At 33.2% G+C, this 21,772-nt stretch overlaps 1 protein-coding gene across 1 annotated transcript in view; it reads right to left on the reverse strand.

Moving 5' to 3' along the window:
* Positions 1-16,133, reverse strand: part of stg1 (stargazin-like protein) — a 72,222-nt gene extending 56,089 nt beyond the window's left edge. Inside the window, exon 1 of the mRNA XM_076117620.1 lies at positions 15,801-16,133. Coding sequence (XP_075973735.1) covers positions 15,801-15,882 — 82 coding nt within the window. The 5' untranslated portion in view covers positions 15,883-16,133. The remainder of the gene's footprint in view (positions 1-15,800) is intronic.
* Positions 16,134-21,772: the final 5,639 nt, after the last annotated feature.

The raw sequence follows: 21,772 nt of genomic DNA on the forward strand, positions 1-21,772 counted from the left end.
TTACTGCTTATAACTAACCCGATTGAAACTACAAATACTCAAGCTGACGAGACACAGAATGCGGTAGACAACAGTAAATATTGCAAAAAAACGATTCCTTTTTCTTCCCTACTTCCAACTACCCGACGAAATTTGAGACAAAGCAGCCTCTTAGACGGCTATCTAGACAATAATAGGCATTAAACTAACTTAAAGGTACCGTTTACAACTACAGGAGCTATTCCTAAGTACTCTCAGAGCATTAATCATGATTACATTTTAAGGGTTTCCCATGAACCAAGTAATAAAGTTCATGGGTTTAATTTCCGCCACCCATAATGTGTAAGGTAATCTAATTTATAATTTCATTACATTCAGTGTGAGATAGGTGAACGGGGACAAAGTGAAGCGATCCTGTATCCCTGCTACAATAAAACGTTCAAATGTATTGTATTGTTAGATTCTGTCCCGAGTTTTGCTGGTTCGGTATTTATTTAAGAAGTTTCGTTTCTTTTAATACGATTACTAGGTAGTTGTGTAATGTCATGTACAATTTGGTACATGGATAGAAAAAAATCTATTTCAAATTTGACAATAAGTTTCAATTTAGTTTTAAGTTTTCCATAGTTTGCGATAATTTCACATAAAACTAAATTGATGTAAAGTACACGTGTAATTTTAAACGCATAAAGTTTTTTTATAGTGAACAAATTATATGAGCAACTAAAACCAGAAAATCTTATTACTCCATTGTCACAGAACTGTCTAAAGGACAAAATAAAAGTGTTTATAACCTACATTATTCACGCATAACATCGCTTGTAGCGAATATTCAAAGTTGATCCGAGGAAAAGGGCGCATACATATAATAAAACGATTCATTCGGATTGGGCATGATACTCTGGAGCGCACCTAACGATATAAACCTGGGAGCGGGACCATGGATATAGTCGGCATCGTTCTGCGCATCTAACTGTCCGTGTGCGACCATTACATACGCGATTTCGGTTGTACAACAGCACTTACTTTAGTAAAAACAAATTCTTTATAGTTTCTTGTTATAATAGCTGTATTTCAATGTACTTATATATAGATTAAATAACACATGCTTTCTAAGCATACAACACTATTAGGAGTGATTAACGAAGTCTTTAGCTAGACGAAAATATGATTTCATGGAGGTGGACGGTGACTGTGAACCAATTATCTAAATTCTAGTATAGTTCAGTATGCTGTAAAAGTCTAATTACCTATGTTTAAATATTTTTTTCATATTCAGGAAAAGTTACAAATCCGTTCATATACATCTGCCAAAATCTCAATGATTTTTATTTTTTTTAGTTGAACATCAGATAATCAGCTGGCGATTATAGTATCTTTCAATTCCTTTCTCAATAAAATTTGTTCACCATAAAATAAGTCTGTAACATTTACAAGGAAATAGCATTTAAAGCACCTACGTTTGTAAACAAGGGTAAGGAACAAAGATGAAGATAATGACAAAAATGTCGTTAAGTAAAGAAAACACTCTGAAGGAATGGAGTAGTCTATGAAAATGTACCTGATAGACCGAAAACTAATCTATTTGTGAATATAGTTATTACTATGCAGAACTGTTAAGTGATCACCTTGCATTTCTTTTATTAAAGAACACCCGAGACAACTGTTAATGGAGCATACAAATTAATAACGTTTCGTGTGAAAACCGAGTTTACGACGATTGAGCATTATAGCTACTGCGCCAATGACGTAGTCAAATACATGCTAGGTTTCAAATGATTGTGTCTTCGATAAATACTAAATAATTGAAAATGACTTCGAATGCTCTATGCCCGTTTGAAGCATTAGTTTAGTTGAACAGCTACGCTACCGTCCTAAAATAACGTTTCGATTAATTTATCGGTATATAAATAAAAAATCTATATTATGCCTGTATCCATTCCTATTGCAGCTAATGTTCTGATTAATCTGTCATCACAACTCAAAAACCCATTGTTGACAATTAATCATACCGACCTTCACGTATACGTGCCTATTTATTTAAAAATACAAGCCTCGTCACGACGAATGTTGGAACGCGGCCTTATCTTCGTATGTAAAAGTAATACCTTCTTTTGTGTAATATTTTACCTAAAACATTTTATTCTCATTTCACAGCGTACAATTTTATACTAAGCAAAGATCCGAAGCACGAACTCATCATTCATACGCAATTCTCAATTTTACGAACATTTTCTACGTAACATTTGCGCATTTCGTTTTCCTCCTTCTTGATTGAGATCAAGACGTGAGTGAGCGATGCCAAATCAAGATTACGAGGACCCCTGATTCTAATCAATTATAAGGCGTTCTAACTTTATCAATGAAAATGTTGCCTCGAAATATCTCAACAATCTTCAACTAATTAACACTAGCGATGACTTGCCTGTTTTAATAGCTACGATTTTGTTATATTGAAATTGTATTTCGATCGGTAATTAAAGAGACGAATTGAGTTATCTTCGATAATTTTGGTTGCTGCAAAATATTTGAGATTGACGTGATTGATCCCACCACGTTTCTAACTGAACTTGTATCAGTACGCTACTTTCATAGCCACATACATATAGCTAGGAATACGATATGCCGCGGCTGCGGCACCAGGTATTACCCATTTTATTACATCCAATTTTATTTTATGCCGCTCTCATACTCGTATTGATCGGCCGATAGATCTTTATGCACCTAAATCTTTATTTGACGTCCCAAACGACATTTTAATGTTCTGTCCAATGTCCGGACTGCTTTATTTGAATTCAGACATTTAATATGATGTTTTGATGAAGGTATCTAGGTCATAATCTGTATTCTACTAACGTGTGACGTTACGATATAAACATTTTAGGATATGTGTTTGTTTGCTAGCTTTAAGATTACACGTTAGGTGTGTGAAAAATCTATTTGATAGTTAAGATAAAGTACATACATGCTTTAATCTCCGTTGATTAAGAGTAGACTAGAATATTCTGATCAATAAATATAATTAATCGAAAGAATAACAATAATTACGAAAACATCAGAGTGCTCTTTAGAACTTATAGTTAAAACCTTTTTTTTCCATATTATAATATTCCCAGACAGTTACGTTGAACTAATATTCCACAAGCTTTAGGGTTACGGAAATTTTCCCGCCGCGTGACTCATTTCAGTTAGCGGCTCATTGGCTGGAAATTGACTGTGCATCGTTTCCTCACACAAGTCACTTTCGTAGATACTCACATACATTCCGACACTATTACCGTAGTGGCAAAACTCTTTTATCTTTCACATTAGGCTATACCTATTTAGACGTGACTTGTTAGCTTATTTGGGAAATTGTCTATTTTGCACAATTCCCGGATAGACTATACATTTACAGTGTTAAAAATATCGTGTAAGCTCTGATTAGTTACACAGTAATAATAATATACTCAACATTATAAGGTAATATACCACTAGCTGTATAACATCATATTTAAAACGATCCCTTTCAAAACAAAAATGCCAATGAGCTTATCCAAGACTTCATTAAATAGTTACATTAATATTTTCTATATTTACGATTCCATTCATCATAATAACATATATTATATGTTCTACTAACACAAAATATAAAAGACTCAATAGAATAAGTAGTTTCAAGTATTCCACAACTCTATTTAAAGAATTTTCGTTTTAAAGCTTGGAATTTCGAGTGCAACTGCGGCAACAAACATGTTTATACCGGTGAGGAATGCTGACGTGGGTCCTTTACAATGTCAGTGCTGAAGTGTAATATATCCTCTCCATATCCGCGTTATTATCATTTCAACACCCTTTTCATATTATATTACATTTTAAATATTAGTAGCGCGCGATGATTTATAGAACGCAGTTGTTGAGTGACGTTACATTAAAATTTTAGAGATTAGCTGTTTGCAATTGGAGTTATAGTAATATTGCAAATTGAACTCTGCGTTTGTCGCTCTTTTTGTTAAGCAGCTAACAGTAAAAAATGCAAAAGACTTGTATTTTACTGAGAAATATATTCTTGCCAAATAAGGTTTTGAAAACCGATGTTTTATTTCCCATGTCTAATCGTATCATACATAATATTTTACGAGTTGATAGTTTAGTCAGCATTTCATGTGTTAGCTTTCTGAATTAATGACATTGAAATGGAAAAGATAATGAACATTTTGTATTAGAATGAATAAGTAATTTTTAATAAATTGCGGTAATATTAATATTCAAAAGCAACATCGTAGCTAAAACTTTTTGCTACAACCCTAATGTGCTACATTCTTATTAATCTCAAAGTAGCGATAGAACGTAAAATTTCAAACATGAAAGCCTCTCATTGCCGCTTCGAGGTCGTTTCAATTATGAATGAATTAATAAAATTTCAATATCCCTTTTATATTATGTAAAATGGCAAATATTAGCTGAAGCGAAATGTTGGTTTAGGTTCGAAATAGCCTTTAATAATCAACATTAAGCTATCTATTGACGTGGCTTCCCGGTATTTTAAAATAATAGGCTGACTGTAGTAGATAAACGAAAATAGGATATTGCCCGTTTCTCAATGTGTTTAAAATTTAGCAATGGTATACCTATAATAATTTTAAGACCATGTGTAATGATTATTTTAAGTAAAATCTGTTCGAATGTCCTTTTGGTTTAAGAATATCCTACACGTTTTAACAATAAAGATTACATGGAAAATGTAAATCCATAGCACGACATCGTAGACTTTAACAAAATAGAAATTTAAGACAAAGATTATCTTATTCAAAAAACGAAAAATGGTTCTGAAAAGTTATGTAACTTGTACAAATAAATCTTAAATCAATTGAATATTGGTGTATTAATTTAATTACGATTTGATCCATGCCTTTGACGCATTGTCAGTCACAGTCGTCTTAATGTTAGTTGCAGCGTGAAAGTGAATCGACATTCCGCTCGTATAGCCATCAAGTTGTCGAGAGAATCCATTATAACACGTCGTTGCTAAGGACGTTTGCCGCTTGCTGCACTTTATCTAATAAGTACGCTTGTGAGTTTCATTTGAGTAATGCTTTCTCGATAAGAGTACTAAGCTGATATGATTAGTGTTAGTTAATATTAAATATCATTGCACTTCATTGCAGTAATATTTTTATGGGCAAAACGACATTATTGATTATTATTAATACGAGTATTAATAATTAGTATTACCAATTTTCCAATTGTCGATCGATTCCATTGATTGAAATCAACTACTGACTAACTCTCTGGTATAGAAAATGTTATGGATTAACAACGTACCATCGATAGCTGATCGACTGGCGTAGTAACACTCTTAGATAAATAATCGTTTTTATGATTGCCAAGGAAATACTCAAAGTAAAAAAAAATATCTTTGGTAATTTGAAAAGTCAAATACGCGATACAACAGTTCTAAGTTTTCAAATCCCGCTACAGGTAAGCTTTCTGCCACTTTTAAAGTATAGCATACAATCCTACACGTCTGACAAAGACTGCTTAAAAACTCAACTCAACTACGGTATTTCGAAACAAGATTTGCAAGAAAAATCTCCTACATAAGAGGTCGTTTAACATAAATTTCTAACAACATTCCCCTACTTAAAACACTTTTACCTCGACAAGACTGTGTGGCTTCAATAATGACGTAAAAAAGTTTCTGATAACCGCAGGCAAAATAAAATGTCGTGAATAACGAGCGAACAAAAACTGTCTTGTGTTATGAAAATTTGTGGACAAGACATTTAATTACGTGTTTCTTTACTTTGGATATTATTTTTCCGGAGTTTTTCGTGTTATTAGATTGTTTTACGATATGATGGAAAGTATGTAATACGGAGCTAGAGGCTGTTTGATACTTATTGTATAATAGGATTTTTTTACTAGAAATGTTAAGATACTAAGAATTACATAGTAGTATTAAGAGTTTTTACGCAATTTGTGAACTATTGTGATTCAAAAATTACATAATATATACTGTGTAAAACAAACCTTGCTGTGTTTTTCATCTTACATTTATATATAGTAGGTGATAAGTGCTCGACAGTGTTATGAAGATGTCAATAGAAAACACATACAACCCAGCGTCGTTAAGCATTTGTAATAAAACAAAATGTCATATTTTCCAGCGAGTTTAATTCTTATGCAAATCTTTTGACCATAAAATTTTATTTTTCTGTTATCCTTATATCATAACAGACTTTATCGAGACACAAAACGTGCTTTTTATTAATGTTACTACAATAAAACTTTTGTAAAGCAAACATTTTTATTGTTACGCTTAATTTGCAACTTAAAAAGGGCTTCGCAATAAGTATTGTAGATAAAACGGCTTTGAAGAATCTCGTCGCGCCCCCCAAGTAACGATTGCAGTCGTATCTGCCAAACAAACTGTAATAACAAGCACACCTTAGCACGCCTGTGATAAATCCTTAGTGTATGGTGTGAGTTACGAACTGTTCTACTTTAAGTTGAAAGTAAAATAAAGTCTTTGATTTATGGGTATATCTTAGTTGCTTTACAGCGAATGTAGCGCAGAGGATACGAAGCTGCGACTGCGCTGATAAGTTCTGCATTCTAATCAAAGTTTTATATTTTGTTTGAAACAAATAATTATTGATAGTTCTGGTCTTCTTTCATGCCTGTTTATTGTAAAATCCCGGGATATAAATCTATTTTTAAGTCTAGAATTTGTTATTTTATCGTGTATTGAACTAAAAGGTAACGTGACAACTGCGGTATGAATGCGCATTACCTCTATAATGTTCATTTATTCTTTATTAAGGTCATCGAAATGAGCTGTATTATAATCGGCATGATCAATACAACGTAAAGTTATTAATAAAAACTGATATTCAAATTAAACAATGGCTAATTCTGCGAGTAAACAGTAGAAGGTCCTAAACCAACATAACTATTGGGTCACCGGTGCAAAACTCAGGTAAATTCTATCTAATCAGATCGTTGATGAGACTAACTGTATTCAATAGAATACGTTTGAATTCCTTGAATCGTCCTAAGTAAACTTGTTGAGAGCGTAAGTTTTATTGTTCAGATATTATTTTATGTTTGAACGGAATTAAACTGTTAGAAAGGCCTATAAATTATAACAAGAAGTTAGATTAAAGACTGCTCCGCTTTAGATAATATCGAAGGAAAATAAGGTAGCCGTACCGATAAATTAACATGACTTCATTGATGTATGCTTTTGTCAAAAATGATATCAAACGGTTTTTGTTAACATCTTTTTTAGTTTGTGAATTACATCAAATCAAAACGTTTGTTATTATACATCAATAATAATTCATAATAGGACGCCTAATAAAAAAATACTTTTATCTAGCTGCCTTTCTTTTTTGTCTTTAGGATGAAACCCACTTAGAATAAAGAGCTATTAATTCTACAAATCCACTTTCTCATAACTTAAATCAAGAGAATTCCAGGTTTGAAGACAATTGCAATCTTATACAAAGTATACGGGTCTCGTCGCAATAAGGAGCACTGAGTGAAAGGGTGTACAAGATAAGACTTTCTTCTGCGACGGCTGTTTTAACACGACCGCTCTCCGTAGCCAGCAATATTGTCTGAATGAACTACGTCAATAAACTGCTTGAGATAATACAGGCGGTGTAAAAAAATACAATAGGCCTGTGTTGAACAAGTTACTTGCGATTTTTTCGAGTTAAAACGATGTAAATAATAATTTTATCGTTTTTATACCGCCTACTCAGATACTTGTTGGAAATCTATTACGATATTCTCTAAGCTAAACCTACAACTGATTATGTTACTTTAAATTCCAAATGCATAAAGTGAATGCAGTGCATGAGATGTGTGCGTTCGCAATGACAATAGCGTATGCAGTTTTGAAGTAAATGAAGACATTAGACCGGCAATCAACAGCTAGAAATGTGTACGTGATAGAATTGATACGCAAATGTAGTTTCCCTCTGCTGACATAATATTATACAGCGAATGTGAATTCTCAGTTCAGTCGCGTAAGAGTACACCGCGTCACAGAAACACAAGAATTACTACAACAAAGTCAGGCAAACCACTAGTACATCATATGCGAAGTTTCAACTCTGTATGCAGGGGCCATATCTCAGTGTCTGCGTAAGCAAGGGAAGCTGGAAAATAACCGACGGCTCATAGAATATAATAATGTAAGTTGGCAAGACGGCGAATTTACTGGCTTTACGGTACTACGATGTACGTTATGTTTGGTGAGATAATGTAGGGTGTAGAATGTTTAATAATGTTCTGGGTATAAGCTAACATAATGCGAGATTTTAGTTACGTTTTGTTTTGTAATAAACTGTATATTTATTCACTTAATTTAGCATTATAAGTATTTGTATATCGGGATTTATCATTTTTGTTTTGTTTAATATAACATTAAGTATTTGTAGGAAATATATCTTACCCGAGAATATAAAAAATCAAAGGTAGCGTAAACAATCTGTACCGTAATAACGATATCTCTATATATCGATGTTACAGTGTGGTTTTGGTATGACATAAAATTTTGTGAAATAAATACTTAATAGTTAGTGCTTTTAAACTCTGTATAATGCTCAGGATAACAGTATACACCTAAGTAAAAAAATCAATCAATTTCTATTTTTAACATAATTTTACATACCGCAAAACCAATTTACATACTTTTGCCGCTTTCTAAACGTCCACAAGTCTCTTACTACACAGATAGTTTGCTCTTAAACGACCGAGCAACCAACTCTGCGTACCTCGAAATTATTTTCCTAAGAATGTTGAATAAATACATGGCATGAATACGGAAGTCCTCGTCAACTTCAGAAGCTAACTTGGCATAATAAAAATAGACTGCACAACAATTGTACATCTGGTCCCGCATACATTATTCAGTTTGCGCAAGTAACAGCTTATTCTGTTGACCGACAGTTGCGGTTTTGGCCTTAACATTGAAGACAAGACGTTACGACGAAAAGTACTTTTAGTTACTTAGTAGAATTAACAATTTTAACAGACGATAGTTGCCACTTAACACATTACTACTCTACTGCTGGGCAAGGGCTTCCTCCTGAGTAAGTAAGGGGTTAGGCTTTGAACACCACGCTAGCCAAATGCGGGTTAGGGATTATGCAGGCCCGCAAGAGATATTGTTTCAAATAACTTTTAAGTATACGAGGTTATCCTTTTTCGCTAGAAAAGTGATAATAATTAGGTTCAGTACACGCAGAGTTTTGTAAATTCATTAGTGTGTTGAACCTTCGATCATTTACAAGGGAAATATTAATTATTAATCTCATTAGCAACATTTAATTATGTTACCTCTTTATTATCTACAGAAACATATAAGTACTAACTACATTATGGAAATAATGCTTACAGTCTAAATTTTTCAGCCGCGCCGTTTAGTCCGCGACAGGATTACATATAATACGTCCCCGGAAAGTTCCGGCCTATGCATGCGTATCAAAGAAGATATGCATGGAATAATTCGGGTTTGACTCTGATTTATTCAGGAAACAAGTCTTGTTTAGTTACGGTTATGTTTCGCGAAGTAATATGCGTTATAAAATAGTGTACGATAAACTTTGCCTTGTCGCGAACTCCGAGAGGAATTTCAATAAGGCCGCGTTAAGAGATAGTTTGCATCCGATATTGGAATAGATATGTGAATGCGGAAAATTAACCGAGCACGTTACATGCGTAGATTGTTTGTATATGTTATGTTTATAGAAAATTGTAACAGTAAAATAATCTACAGTATTATTTATTTCTTTTATACTACAGTAAGATTGATGAAGACATCCTAAGTGCTAAATTATCTGGCACTGAAACAAACATCTGTGTTCTTGAGAAACAACATCATAATCGGCAATGGAATAATTTTATCAACGTCACGCATTCCCATCTTGGAAAATATCACGTATGCACTCAAACGCACTGGCTTTGCATACAGACATATAATGTAGAAGACTTGTACATTTATTCTACAGGTAGTATAATTTTCTTTTATAACAGCGAATTGTAGGTGTTAAAATGAATAAACTTGAAATTAATTAAGTGTGCAAATCCAGTGCATGGAATGGAATGGCGCGAGTTGGTAAACGTGAAGGAAATCCGGCACCACCTTAAGACCTTAACACTGGCAACTCTGGCTGAGACTTAGTTAATTTTATGCTGTTCACGGTTACTTTAATTTCTCGCTTCGCTGATAATTCTGGCGTCGGCGGCCATGGAGAAAATCTGGGCAAAAGTTCACTCTGCAATATTATTTAAATGCAGACGTAGTACACAACGTTCCTTAATATTTTATTGCGTCTGCTTTTCTCGCAAACTACAAATTCGAACTTGTAACACTAAATATCTGTTTATGTTGTTTATTTTAAACGGTTTGTTGAGTATTAAATCATTTAGAACATGCTGCATCTTCTATTCATGTGATGTTACCAGAAATATTTCAAATCTAGATGTTGTATTGAAATTTAAACCACGTTATGAAAATGAATGTTTGTGGCGCGTGTCTTTTGTTGCTCTTATATTTTGCTATGATAGCAATCAAACTATGTATAGGTGAAGTTTAAGAACGTACTATTCTCAATCTGCAATTTACCATCATTTTAGTTAAACAACTATGACCTATAATTAATTATTATTATTGAAATATTACCAATTTTTTTTTCAGGCAAGAAATTGCTCATCTTTGACACGGATCTTTTGTTAAATTCATCAAGATTATTCAGACCTTTGATTAATTATTATTTATGGATGCAGCCATATAGTATATACATATATTATAGTTTGATAGCTGTAGTCATGTCATGATATTTCAAACTTTAGCTCACAACAACTCGAAATAAACATTTCACGAATAAAAATAGTGACCGATCCGTAAACGGGCCGCTGATAAATTGCTTCACCGCATAAATCATTCCATCCGCCAGCCACTTTACTACGCAAATACTCGATACTACTCGTGCACTCGATGAAAATACAAAGTGTACCGATGTATCAGTGATCACGTAAATCTCAGTAAAAATAGCACGCTTTGATGTTCCGCTTGAAAAGATACATTATCCTGTAATTGGCGTGATCATCCGTGTAGAGCCGCCGTTAATATTGTTTATTTTTAATTCATTGTACATTAAAAATGAAAAGGCGATTATTTGTTTGAAGTTCGCGTTTGATAAAGTAGGTTATGTTTTAATACTTGGTTAACACCGAATTCTACGTAATTTAACTTTTTAATTTCAAATTCCGGAATTTTGAGTCTCTTTCTCATCAATTGATTAGGATTATACCTAAAATTATTATATTATGATATTATACCTAAATCCTATTAGTTTTGGTATATCATATAAGTAGATAAATACTGTGTACATTAAAAGCAAAAAAAAATCTGGCTTCTTTAATAAAATTTACATTATGTTTGCAATGCTGTACGGTTGCAATTTCAAACACTAAACTGTAATGAAAATGGCAGATTTATTATAAAATTGATCAATAAACTTTTCTAACATTCATAGTACGTAAGAAAAACAAAACATATTTCACGATAAAACACTGCAGGTAGCACATACTTCACACAACTTGTATAAACAAACTCGAACACCTTTCCCAAACATTCTCAATAACCGCTATCAATATCATAACTCTGTCAAATAAAAAACTTAAGCTATACCTGTATCGGAATTCTCTATTTTCTTTATATTCCTACGATCGATTAACGAAAAACGGCTGGCTATCTAAAAAAAAGTTGTCCGACAAGCGGTTCAGCGCCTCTAGTGGGCGTCGTAGAAACTATTTTTGTAGTACATTTTAAATGTCAATCTTTCTTTACCGAAATTACTGAGTTTAGGGAATCGTGCTACAGGCTTCAAGTTCAAAGTCCATTAAAGCTAAAACGCTTAAAAATATCACCACACTATAATCGTTTTTAAAAATCAGATCTCTTTTCAATCGCCGAAATATTTTCAATTTGGTATCAACTGCTAAACGATTCCTTAGTATTGAAAAAATCATGACACAGCTCATAACTAGAGTCTACAATATCAAGCCTGACTATACGTAGAGGTCACTGATGAAACCAGCCTTACCAACAACACTAAATCAGAGTGGTGTTGTTATTAAGATTGGGGTGTAATAACAGTAAAAGACGAGTAAACGGAAAGTTAATGCCCCTCCATATACGAAACAGTGTTTAACGGCATCATTTGTAGGCCGAACCCTAAATATTGGCCGCACTTAGTGAGCGGGTTTCGGGAATCTCTCTCAATTTTTGCGGTTATAGTTATGGATTGGTGTTAGGGAAATTTCCTGTAGCTATTTTCGAAACGAGTATTTGAACTTTGTATTGACCCCTGTAGATATGATTGATTGAAATACGTACTTTTGATAATAATATTGCTTTGTTATGTATATACATTGTATGTGTGTATGTTACGAGTATGTCTACTTCTTTTCACAAATGGATCACAAAATCGAATATTATAAAATTTTACATAAAGATAGTTGAAGTAATCAAACACCAGTTTAATTTTAAGAGCTTCTTTTTCAGATATCCGTACGCTGCAGAGCTTATTTTAGATTAAAGTAGATAGTAAGTCTCAGGAACAAAGTACCGCATACCCGATTGATAAATTACCAATACTGCCCGAGATGAACAAAGGCAAATAACTGCACACACTCGCACATGTACAATTTCACCAATAAATATTCTATCACAAAGGTGTGTATTCTATCACAAAGATATACTCCGAGTCGGTTATCAAACGCTCACCTCTCTTCGTGAATGACAGTGACGGACTGTCCACTCGTTACAATAGACATGTCGCAATGTAGCTGCAGTTGACTATTTCAAAAGGTTAGAAGCCACCATGGATAACATTTCGAACATGCCTGGAAATTGCGTTTTGAATTATATTGTACTCATATTTACTAAAACATTTGTGATTAAAATTAATGTCTTGAAATTGTTTTCGTCAATTTGAAAAATAAACTTTCCAATGTATCGTGGAATTTTTATCAAAATTTTAATGGCATTCAAATCGAAATACACGCAATTTTTGAACTGCTGCTGAATGTAGAATTTCAAACAAATGGCAACGAACTTACAGGGCCGTATTTGACGCAATGCGTTCGTGTAGCCAACTCTCTAGAGTATTGTCTTTTTAAACCGCCGTGTTATAAGTTACGCAGTGAGACATTGTATGTATTGATTGATACTTGTACTGCGTGCTTTATGCGGCCAGGAAGCCGCACGGAAAGGTCAAAGGTAGGGTCCATGAAAAGCCCTGGGAGGCATTTAAAACGAACTATTATCTTGCAATCTCTACGACAGTCATCAAAATCATATTACAGCAATAGGCTATTGTCATCAAAACCAAATGATATTTCAGTAATGCCTCAAGCCGGTCAATGAAGGCTTACGTTACAGTAAACATTGAAACATTCGCTAAATTGTTCCATCTCTAAGGATCTAAACAATTCGAGGTCATCTTTTGTTACGCAATACAAAACCTTCCAAAATCGTGCTTCCGTAAATTGGAACATTTAAAACAAAAGTTTCCATCGGTATTTTTGAGACGTTTTCATTAGCATGGTGATGGGATTAAGGAAATCTCTTTTGGAATTGTCTGAAAACGCGTTCCTTTTTTGTTACCTCGCATTGATATTGCAACTTTACTCTTCAAGTAAGTATTTGAGAAAAGTTTTGGGTTACTACGGAAAGAACGGGAAAGACCATAAGAATATTGTTTTTTCTTAAAAATACCATACCGTCGAAGTAAAAAAGAAAGGTCCAGAAGATGGTATTGAATAAAATAATTTCGCAACTAAAATGTCAGCCGGTCAGTTAGCACTGAAAATGTTTTGGTTACTCACAATACAAGCTTTTTCTTTGGTTTTAACGTATATTACGTGCACTTTTAAAAAGAAACGACTTTTCTAATGTAAATAAATCAGTTTGTTTGATGTTTGTGGATTAGTTTATGATCGGAGTTCCGCCAAGAATCACGAGGTTTATGATAAAATGATAAAATGTAAACATGCTGCGTTATAATAATAACAAGTAGATATCGTTTTATAAACTCATACAATACGTTGAAACAAATACTTTAAATGCGTCAGTAAGTCTATGAGTATACAATTTTTAAGTAAGTATTTTTTTTTCTCGATTTTTTTTGCGATATTAAAAAACATATTAGGTCCTCTGGCTGACCTAATAAAATGGAAAGATTTGTTTAATTCGTAATTTCATTAGATCTTTCATAAGTGGGTCACTAGATACTCAACTTTACCAAGAAATATGCCGGTGATGAAGTTCCAATAGAGTTCAAATGGTTAGCCGATTTCAGACCTTGACTGATTCCGAGAACTTTCTAATAGGAATTTCCATAATAGACGATGCGAACCACAAACCTCCAATAATTCTGCTAATTGTTAAGGGTACACTTGAAAATCCATTTCAACGGAAACCAACATAGAATGTTTGCAGAGCATTCACACCTTTACTATGAAGCAAAATTATGATACACATTAGACACCACGTGACAGTCTTACATTTGAGACCCCTTGTTCCTATGTTTTAACGTTCCTTCTCACTCTAACGACAACGCTATTATAACATGGCTTATCAAAATATTTACAAACTAGAGGCCGCTTGCCACTTCGTCCGCGTGGAAACCCTTCCCGTTTATATCCCGATCCCTCGGGAACTCCGGGATAAAAAATATTGGGTCTTCAGCTACCTATATACCAAATTTCATCGTAATCGGTTCAGTAGTATTTGCGTGAAAGCGTAACAAACATCCATATATACATTCTCACAAACTTTCGCATTTATAATATAAGTAGGATCGTACCACAACAACTAATAACTTTTTGTTTTCAAATGTCTGGAAACGTTGATCAAAGCATAGCTGCGATGTGCACCATTAAGGCCAAAATATTTCTGCTACCTATTGAACCGCGTCTAATGAAATATTATAAATAAGTGTTCATACTCCCGAGGGTGTCAGTTGGCAAGTACGAACCCTCATTAGGACATGCCTATCTGACGTTTGTAATCGTCCACCGCCAGATATAATTGTCACAGAAGTCAAATTAGTAATCCAGTTTTAATTAAATGAGAGGAGGAACTACCTTCAATAGAAATGTTCGGACAAATTAGAACCTTAAAATTAAAGACGGTGTCATAAAAACGAATACTCCAATACTTGTTTTGAAGAACTTTTGCTAGTCGGATTCCACGAATTCTTAACTATAGATCTGTTTGGAATTCTATCAAAACAGACTAAATTGTATTTTGCAAGTTTTCTATGATTTTCGTCGTCAATCATTCCCTTTTTATTTTTTTGTTGATTGGGGAAAAGTAAACATGGAATTAAGGAAACGATCAAACTTTTACTCCTGACTATTGGATTTAAGATTTTGTTGTAGTTTATGACAAGTTTCGGGGTATGCCTATGTTTTCGTTTTGCAATTTTTTTTAAAACTATTATACAATAATAATAAAGATATTATTTGACCGACTTTTCACAGTGAACAAAGCCATACAAACTCCTCTTAAAAACATTTAAGTACTCAGGAATGTAAAAGCACTTCAATTTACCTAACAATTAAATAGTCTGTTTCCGAACAAGTAAAAAGGTTCCAACAATTATTTGTTCCCGAAAAATTCTGAACCAACAAATTGATTGTAAAAGTAGTCAATTGAATTGTGGTAACTGCGGGCTGATGTTAACCGGACCGTGAAATTTCCAACAGAAATTCAAGTCCAATCCGAATATTAAGAAAACAAAAATTTCCATTACCTTTTGGTGCTTTCGTTTCTGATTTCTTTGAGTAACTTGGCCCTCCGCTGCCCGATTTATAAGTCGTTGTATTGTTAAACATTTTTGGAACGTAAACACTAGAGAATATTTAAAATATTCAGTTATTCTATTCACAGTTTTTGCGGGTGAGAAAAATCCTTTTAAACGCGTAAACGAATACTCGTATGGTATTTTTTGCTCGCAAATAGTTTTAATATGATGGCAGCGTCCGCGTGAAACGCATGTGTCGAAACTGAATTGGCGGGCGTCGCTCGCCGCGTTATTTTTGTTTCCCTGCCACTCGCGCACTGTTTATTTAATTTAATAAATATAATTTCCCAGCGTTGATTTTCTACTTGCAACACGTATGTTTACAGTTAAATACATTGATGTAACGATGAAAATGATACTAAACAGTATACACATTCGAATCTTAGAAGCCACATCATAAAAATCGTCTGGGAAAATATATAAACTTCGATGTTTGTATCCAAACATGTTGTATCAAAATTCTGGCATTGCTACTGGCTTATACTGTCTAAACCAGTCTTCGTTTTGTATACCAAGTCCTAAACCCGACGACGTAACGGAACTTGTGAGTCAAATTAGCTTTTACGCACAGCACTCCTAGGTTTACGAGCGATCAAAATATCGTGTAGTAAACAAGACATTTTGATATACAAATTCAGGCGAGTACACAGAATGTCGGTTCTCAAAACACAACGTAAAAAATAATACACAGTAATTGTCTAGTTAGACGTTCATGAATTATGTTTATTTTACGAAATTTGTTTTCCCCCGCCCTCGTTCGTGTGTGGATTCTGAATGTATAAAAATTTCGTATTTTTACCTCTTCATAAAACCGGTAGCGCGTTTTCACAGGCATAATGATGTTCATTTGATGTTTTAATGTGTTAGAGGCGAACATATTCTAGGCCAGTTATTTACCATAAAAAGTTTACACGCTGCCAACTACTAGAGTACTGAGTTGAGTTCATTTCTACAAACACCTTCACTATCAAGTCATATTTTAATGGAAAAAATAGTATTAACATAATTCAAGTATTTGCAGTTGTCAATAAAAATATACAATATGAAAGGAAAGCATAACCCGCCTATGTTGCCTAACTTGCCGAAATTCCTACCAAAACAGCGAAATAAACAATTCAGTGAATTTTCTGTCATTGAATAGCAATAATTCCTTACTTGTTATAAAACAAGAGGCTCAATGTATCTAAATTGGCTCCAGTCCATTGTTTATAATTTAACCACCAAAATTGAAAGATCCAATTTGCGTAAGCAATATTTGAAAGTACTTTGTGATCTATTTAAAGAGGTAAATTACAGTTATTTATACAATATAAAACAATGCAAAAGAATTACAAAGCGGTTACAGCCGGGGTGTATAGGAATTTGCCTCACATGCAAGCAGTTGACGGTTCATTTAATTATGACGGATACATATTATTACTTAAAGGAAATAAAAAATAATTGTGAAGAAACTTAATAAACCTCCGTTTTTTAACAATTCTTGGATGAAGATCATACTTTGTTATCATGGTTGTCTAAAACCCATACTGCTGTTGTAATAACAGCCATAATTTAGTAGTATCAACGCCAATACGAACTTCATACGGAAAATGTCGATATTTTGACAACGGAACTAAAGTGAAGGTTGCTGTAAAAACCTAATTGTTTTCTAACATAACACATTGAAATAAAAGTAGATAGTTTTTCTAAGCCTTTATTTTACTCTTTGCGTTCGCGAACGGACATATTGCATGTGAACAGCAAAAAGTCTGCTACATTGGAAAACGTATAAAAAGTGTGATAATACTCGAGCGTAGTTTCAATTCAATCTAAAAATTACATTACATTTTTATATTAAACCTTTGTGCATTTAAACTTATGGGTTAGTAGAAAACGAAGTCGTGGTTCAAACATGTTCAAATTATTAGGGGAATATGAACTAGATACCATAGATAGTGTCATAAGCATGCAATAATTTATGATTTTGATCTGAGTATTTTTTACGGCTGACTGCTGAGAATATTAGTGATTTTGTGATTATTTTTAAGGATTGAAGGTAATTTATATTAGGCGGACTAATCTGCTTGTGTTTATCACTAAAGGAACTATGAGCTTTAGTTATAATTTTGGCATGAACTTAAAAAGAACCAATATAATGTTTTAATTTACAGGACTGACCAGACCTACACCACCCCAAAGTAAGCAAATTTCTCCTTAGCTTTCTGCGTTATACACATGCGATATAAAACCACTGCACTCACAACAGTATTTCACATTTTAGTAATGTGATTGGAAATGATCCGCATTAATAGACGCTTGGCAGTGTTCATAATCACACGCTGCACACTGCATAGATCAAAGCTAATAGCTATCGCCACGTGGGAACTATAAACATATCGATGAAACCAATACACTTCGACAGATGTAATAGCACGGTCTCGAACTTTCCACTGCGTCGTTGTTTTTATTACCTAGTCTCTAGTATCTAGAGAATAATCTATAAAGTGAATTGAATTAAAAAATAAATTAACAAATAAATTAACAAATTTTATATGGTCATAAACCATTACTATACGAATTTTGTTGCAATGTAACATATGTTAGATTTTGACTTGAAGTTTCAGAGAAGGCAAGAAGGCAACATTTTTGTTAGTCTGTTCGCATTCTCGACCAGCGTAAAGTCGAGAATGCGAGCAGACTAACAATTTTTTTTAGTAGTTAATTACAAAAGATGATAACAATTACAACATGTAAATAATTATATATAAAGAAAGGCGAAATACTTCAAAAAATCCATCATATATATTATATATGTAAACTATCAGTGTACCTACTAAATATCATCAACATTATTCTGTTCTCTATTCTTGTGACTGAGTAGCAAACATTTATCCGCACGTGTTAAAAATGCTCAAACGTTTGCATTTATAATATTAAGTAATATATTACTATAATAAATCCAGATATGTTGTAGAAACTACCTAACTGGGAGCTAACAATAGTTCCTTGTTGAATTAGTAGGCCAAGTCACTCATATTTAATTACCAAGTACCGAGTCTGAGCAAACACCAAGTCCTAAAATAATAGCACAAATTAATATTACCTAGAACTAGTACTTACCTACGCCAAATCTAGACGCGTTGTTTTTTCTAAAAACGCTAATTAAATGTCTTATATTTCTATCGTGAATAATAAGCTCTCACATCAAGCGTACCATTTTAATTCATATTTGCTGAAACTAAGACGTCATAGAATAGTTAAATCGAAAGAACTGCTTTAAAATTAATAAAAAATACTTCACCAAAAATCTGTATCACACTTGTAATATCAACAACACTTAACTAAGGATAAAATAACTCATCGTCAACATAATATATCATGAGTCAGACTGCAGCCAAGGCTAGTGTAACCTGTGTCGAAACGTCAAAAATTCCAAGGTAAAAAGAAACGTTAGCTCCCGTAGTTTTTTATGAAATAAACATGCAACGCGAAAGTGTAAAATTCATAAAAAGAAGTAACATTTGAGGTTTACCTCTTAAATATCCATAATACAAATTAACGAATGCATCCTATAAAAGATTCGTGAATCACTCGTTACCGCCCCTAGTTTGGTATCAATGTTTAACTTAGCTGTATAACAAGACGATCAATAAAAGTCTATTAACAGAAATGTACCTAATTCCCCTTTTACGATTGTTTACAATAATCTATGAGCCTCTTGGCTTCCAAACTGTGGAACCGTTTAATTGCCCCTCCGACAATACCGAGAGCGATGTCTAGCGTCGCGTATATTGTGTTTATTAATATGTACTTAATTAAGAACGATCAGAAAATGTTTTAAGTTGTATGGTCATAAGAAAAAATATTTTTGCTAATTTATGATGAGTGTGGTAGTGGATTATGATAAACGTTTGTTATTGATTCATGCAAAGACTTCTGAACAGGTTTTGGTAATTTTCACCTTGGGATAGTTAACAACCTGGATTTAATAATATACTATTTTGGTACTGGTGGTTCTGAATAACAAGATGTGCTATAATAAGTGATAATTATAATGAATCTAAATGGAGCAAAATAAAGCAAGTTTGCTGTACCTCGATTCTCTACCACTATCGACTACCGACAACCGGCTAGCTTTCGACATTTGACATTTAAAATGTACTGCCAAAATGTTTCCTACGACACCCGTCAGAGGCGCTGATCAGATTTTTATACAAAATTTATCGATGACAGTTCGGTTGTCGGTAGTCTATAGTAGTAGAGAATCGAGCTACTGGGATTATAGCAGGCAGCGTCCTTTGGTATTATTAGAAACATTTCCCTGGATCAAAAAGTAAGTCAAAAGTAATAAGAATGTTAAAAATGTGTATTCTCTTAACGCAGACAAGTAAATTGAAGCGCTTTTAGGTTATCATACTAAATGATATTGTACTTCGCTGGTTTGAAAAACATCTTACATAATTTCCTTCGTAATATTTTCTCCATTTACTAAAAGTAATGAAGCGAGAAAACAATATAATTATATTATATTACGAACAAAATATAATATAATAAACAGCACACGTGTATTTTCACAACTCGTAACGTGTGTTGAAAGAGCTTTCTTAGAAAACATTATGTACTTGTTTGAAACGAGATAATTTTGTTGAGACCCTTTTAGACAATCATTTACTAATATTAACAACGACTTACTTAATATGTGCTAGTAAGTTATAATAGCATAGACCCATTAAGCATTTTTTAAAAGCATTTGCTATCGTTCAACACTACGCATGTATTTATGCTACAACAAGTCTAATATCAAAACTACATATAAATAATGAAATAGAACTCTCAAAACTCTTTGTGGAACAATCAAAAAGGAATTTTGGATTAACCAAATAATAAAGGGATTGAATCTACCCGTTGACATTGGTTTAAATTAATCATTTCTCTTATTTTACTTCTCGAACTATACTTACTGTAACCGGTTTATGTATATACCACTCCACTTTACGATTGTATCCAGTTGTGGTTCAGTTTTTAATGTAGTCTATAAGCACCTTAACATTAAAATATAACGTAATATAATTATATTTAATTGAACAGAGGCAATAAATATACTAATCAAATTATAAAAGAAATGAGTGATGTATACAGTATATTTTTTTTATATATTTTTCGTTCATATGTTTTTAACAAAAAAAGGAAACTAAATCTGTCTTCTGTACTGGGAATCCATGTCTTTAAATTTACAATGTAATGTGCGGGTATGAATTTTTACTAAATCGTTATCTGTAGTAGTATAAACCCTTTACACAACTAGTTAGTACATAACATTATATTGTTGATTATTTATTGTTAAAACACTTTATATAATAAGCAATTTTGTTTTATAAAATGTATTAAGAACAATTAGTTTAATAAAGTTTACAATAAAAATATCGCCATTAGCTTTTAACAAGATTCCACAAAATAATCAGTATTATGATTAATATAAACTATCTTATTACAGTTGAGTTATTAGAGCATTAAAATCTAAATAGCTCGGGGCATAATCGGCACCACTGAGCCGAAAAGACTTCACCCGAAACTAAACAATATACAAAACGAGAATGAACGTTCAAAGCGCTGTTTCATTTGCTTCTAAATACAATGAAAATACGTTGTTAATCAAGTTTGCTTGTAATTTGTTTTAAATGACAAACTAACTTTATATATTTGATAAAATAGACAAAACGGTACTTCTGAATAAGTTCCGGTTAACTTATCTGATGAAATTATAGCGGTTTTTTTGTACATTTGGTGTCTCTTAACCTGTTGGATAGGTTATCACATACAATTGCCCGGGGTTAGGAAGTTGAATTCATAGACCTCCGTGTCTTGTAAAGCACGTAAAGTCGTCGGTTCTGCGCCTGACTTCTTGCTGGTCAGGTGGGTTTGGCCGTACCGCTGGGCTATGA

This window comes from Anticarsia gemmatalis, chromosome 8 (assembly GCF_050436995.1).
Source record: "Anticarsia gemmatalis isolate Benzon Research Colony breed Stoneville strain chromosome 8, ilAntGemm2 primary, whole genome shotgun sequence".
Taxonomy (NCBI): domain Eukaryota; kingdom Metazoa; phylum Arthropoda; class Insecta; order Lepidoptera; family Erebidae; genus Anticarsia; species Anticarsia gemmatalis.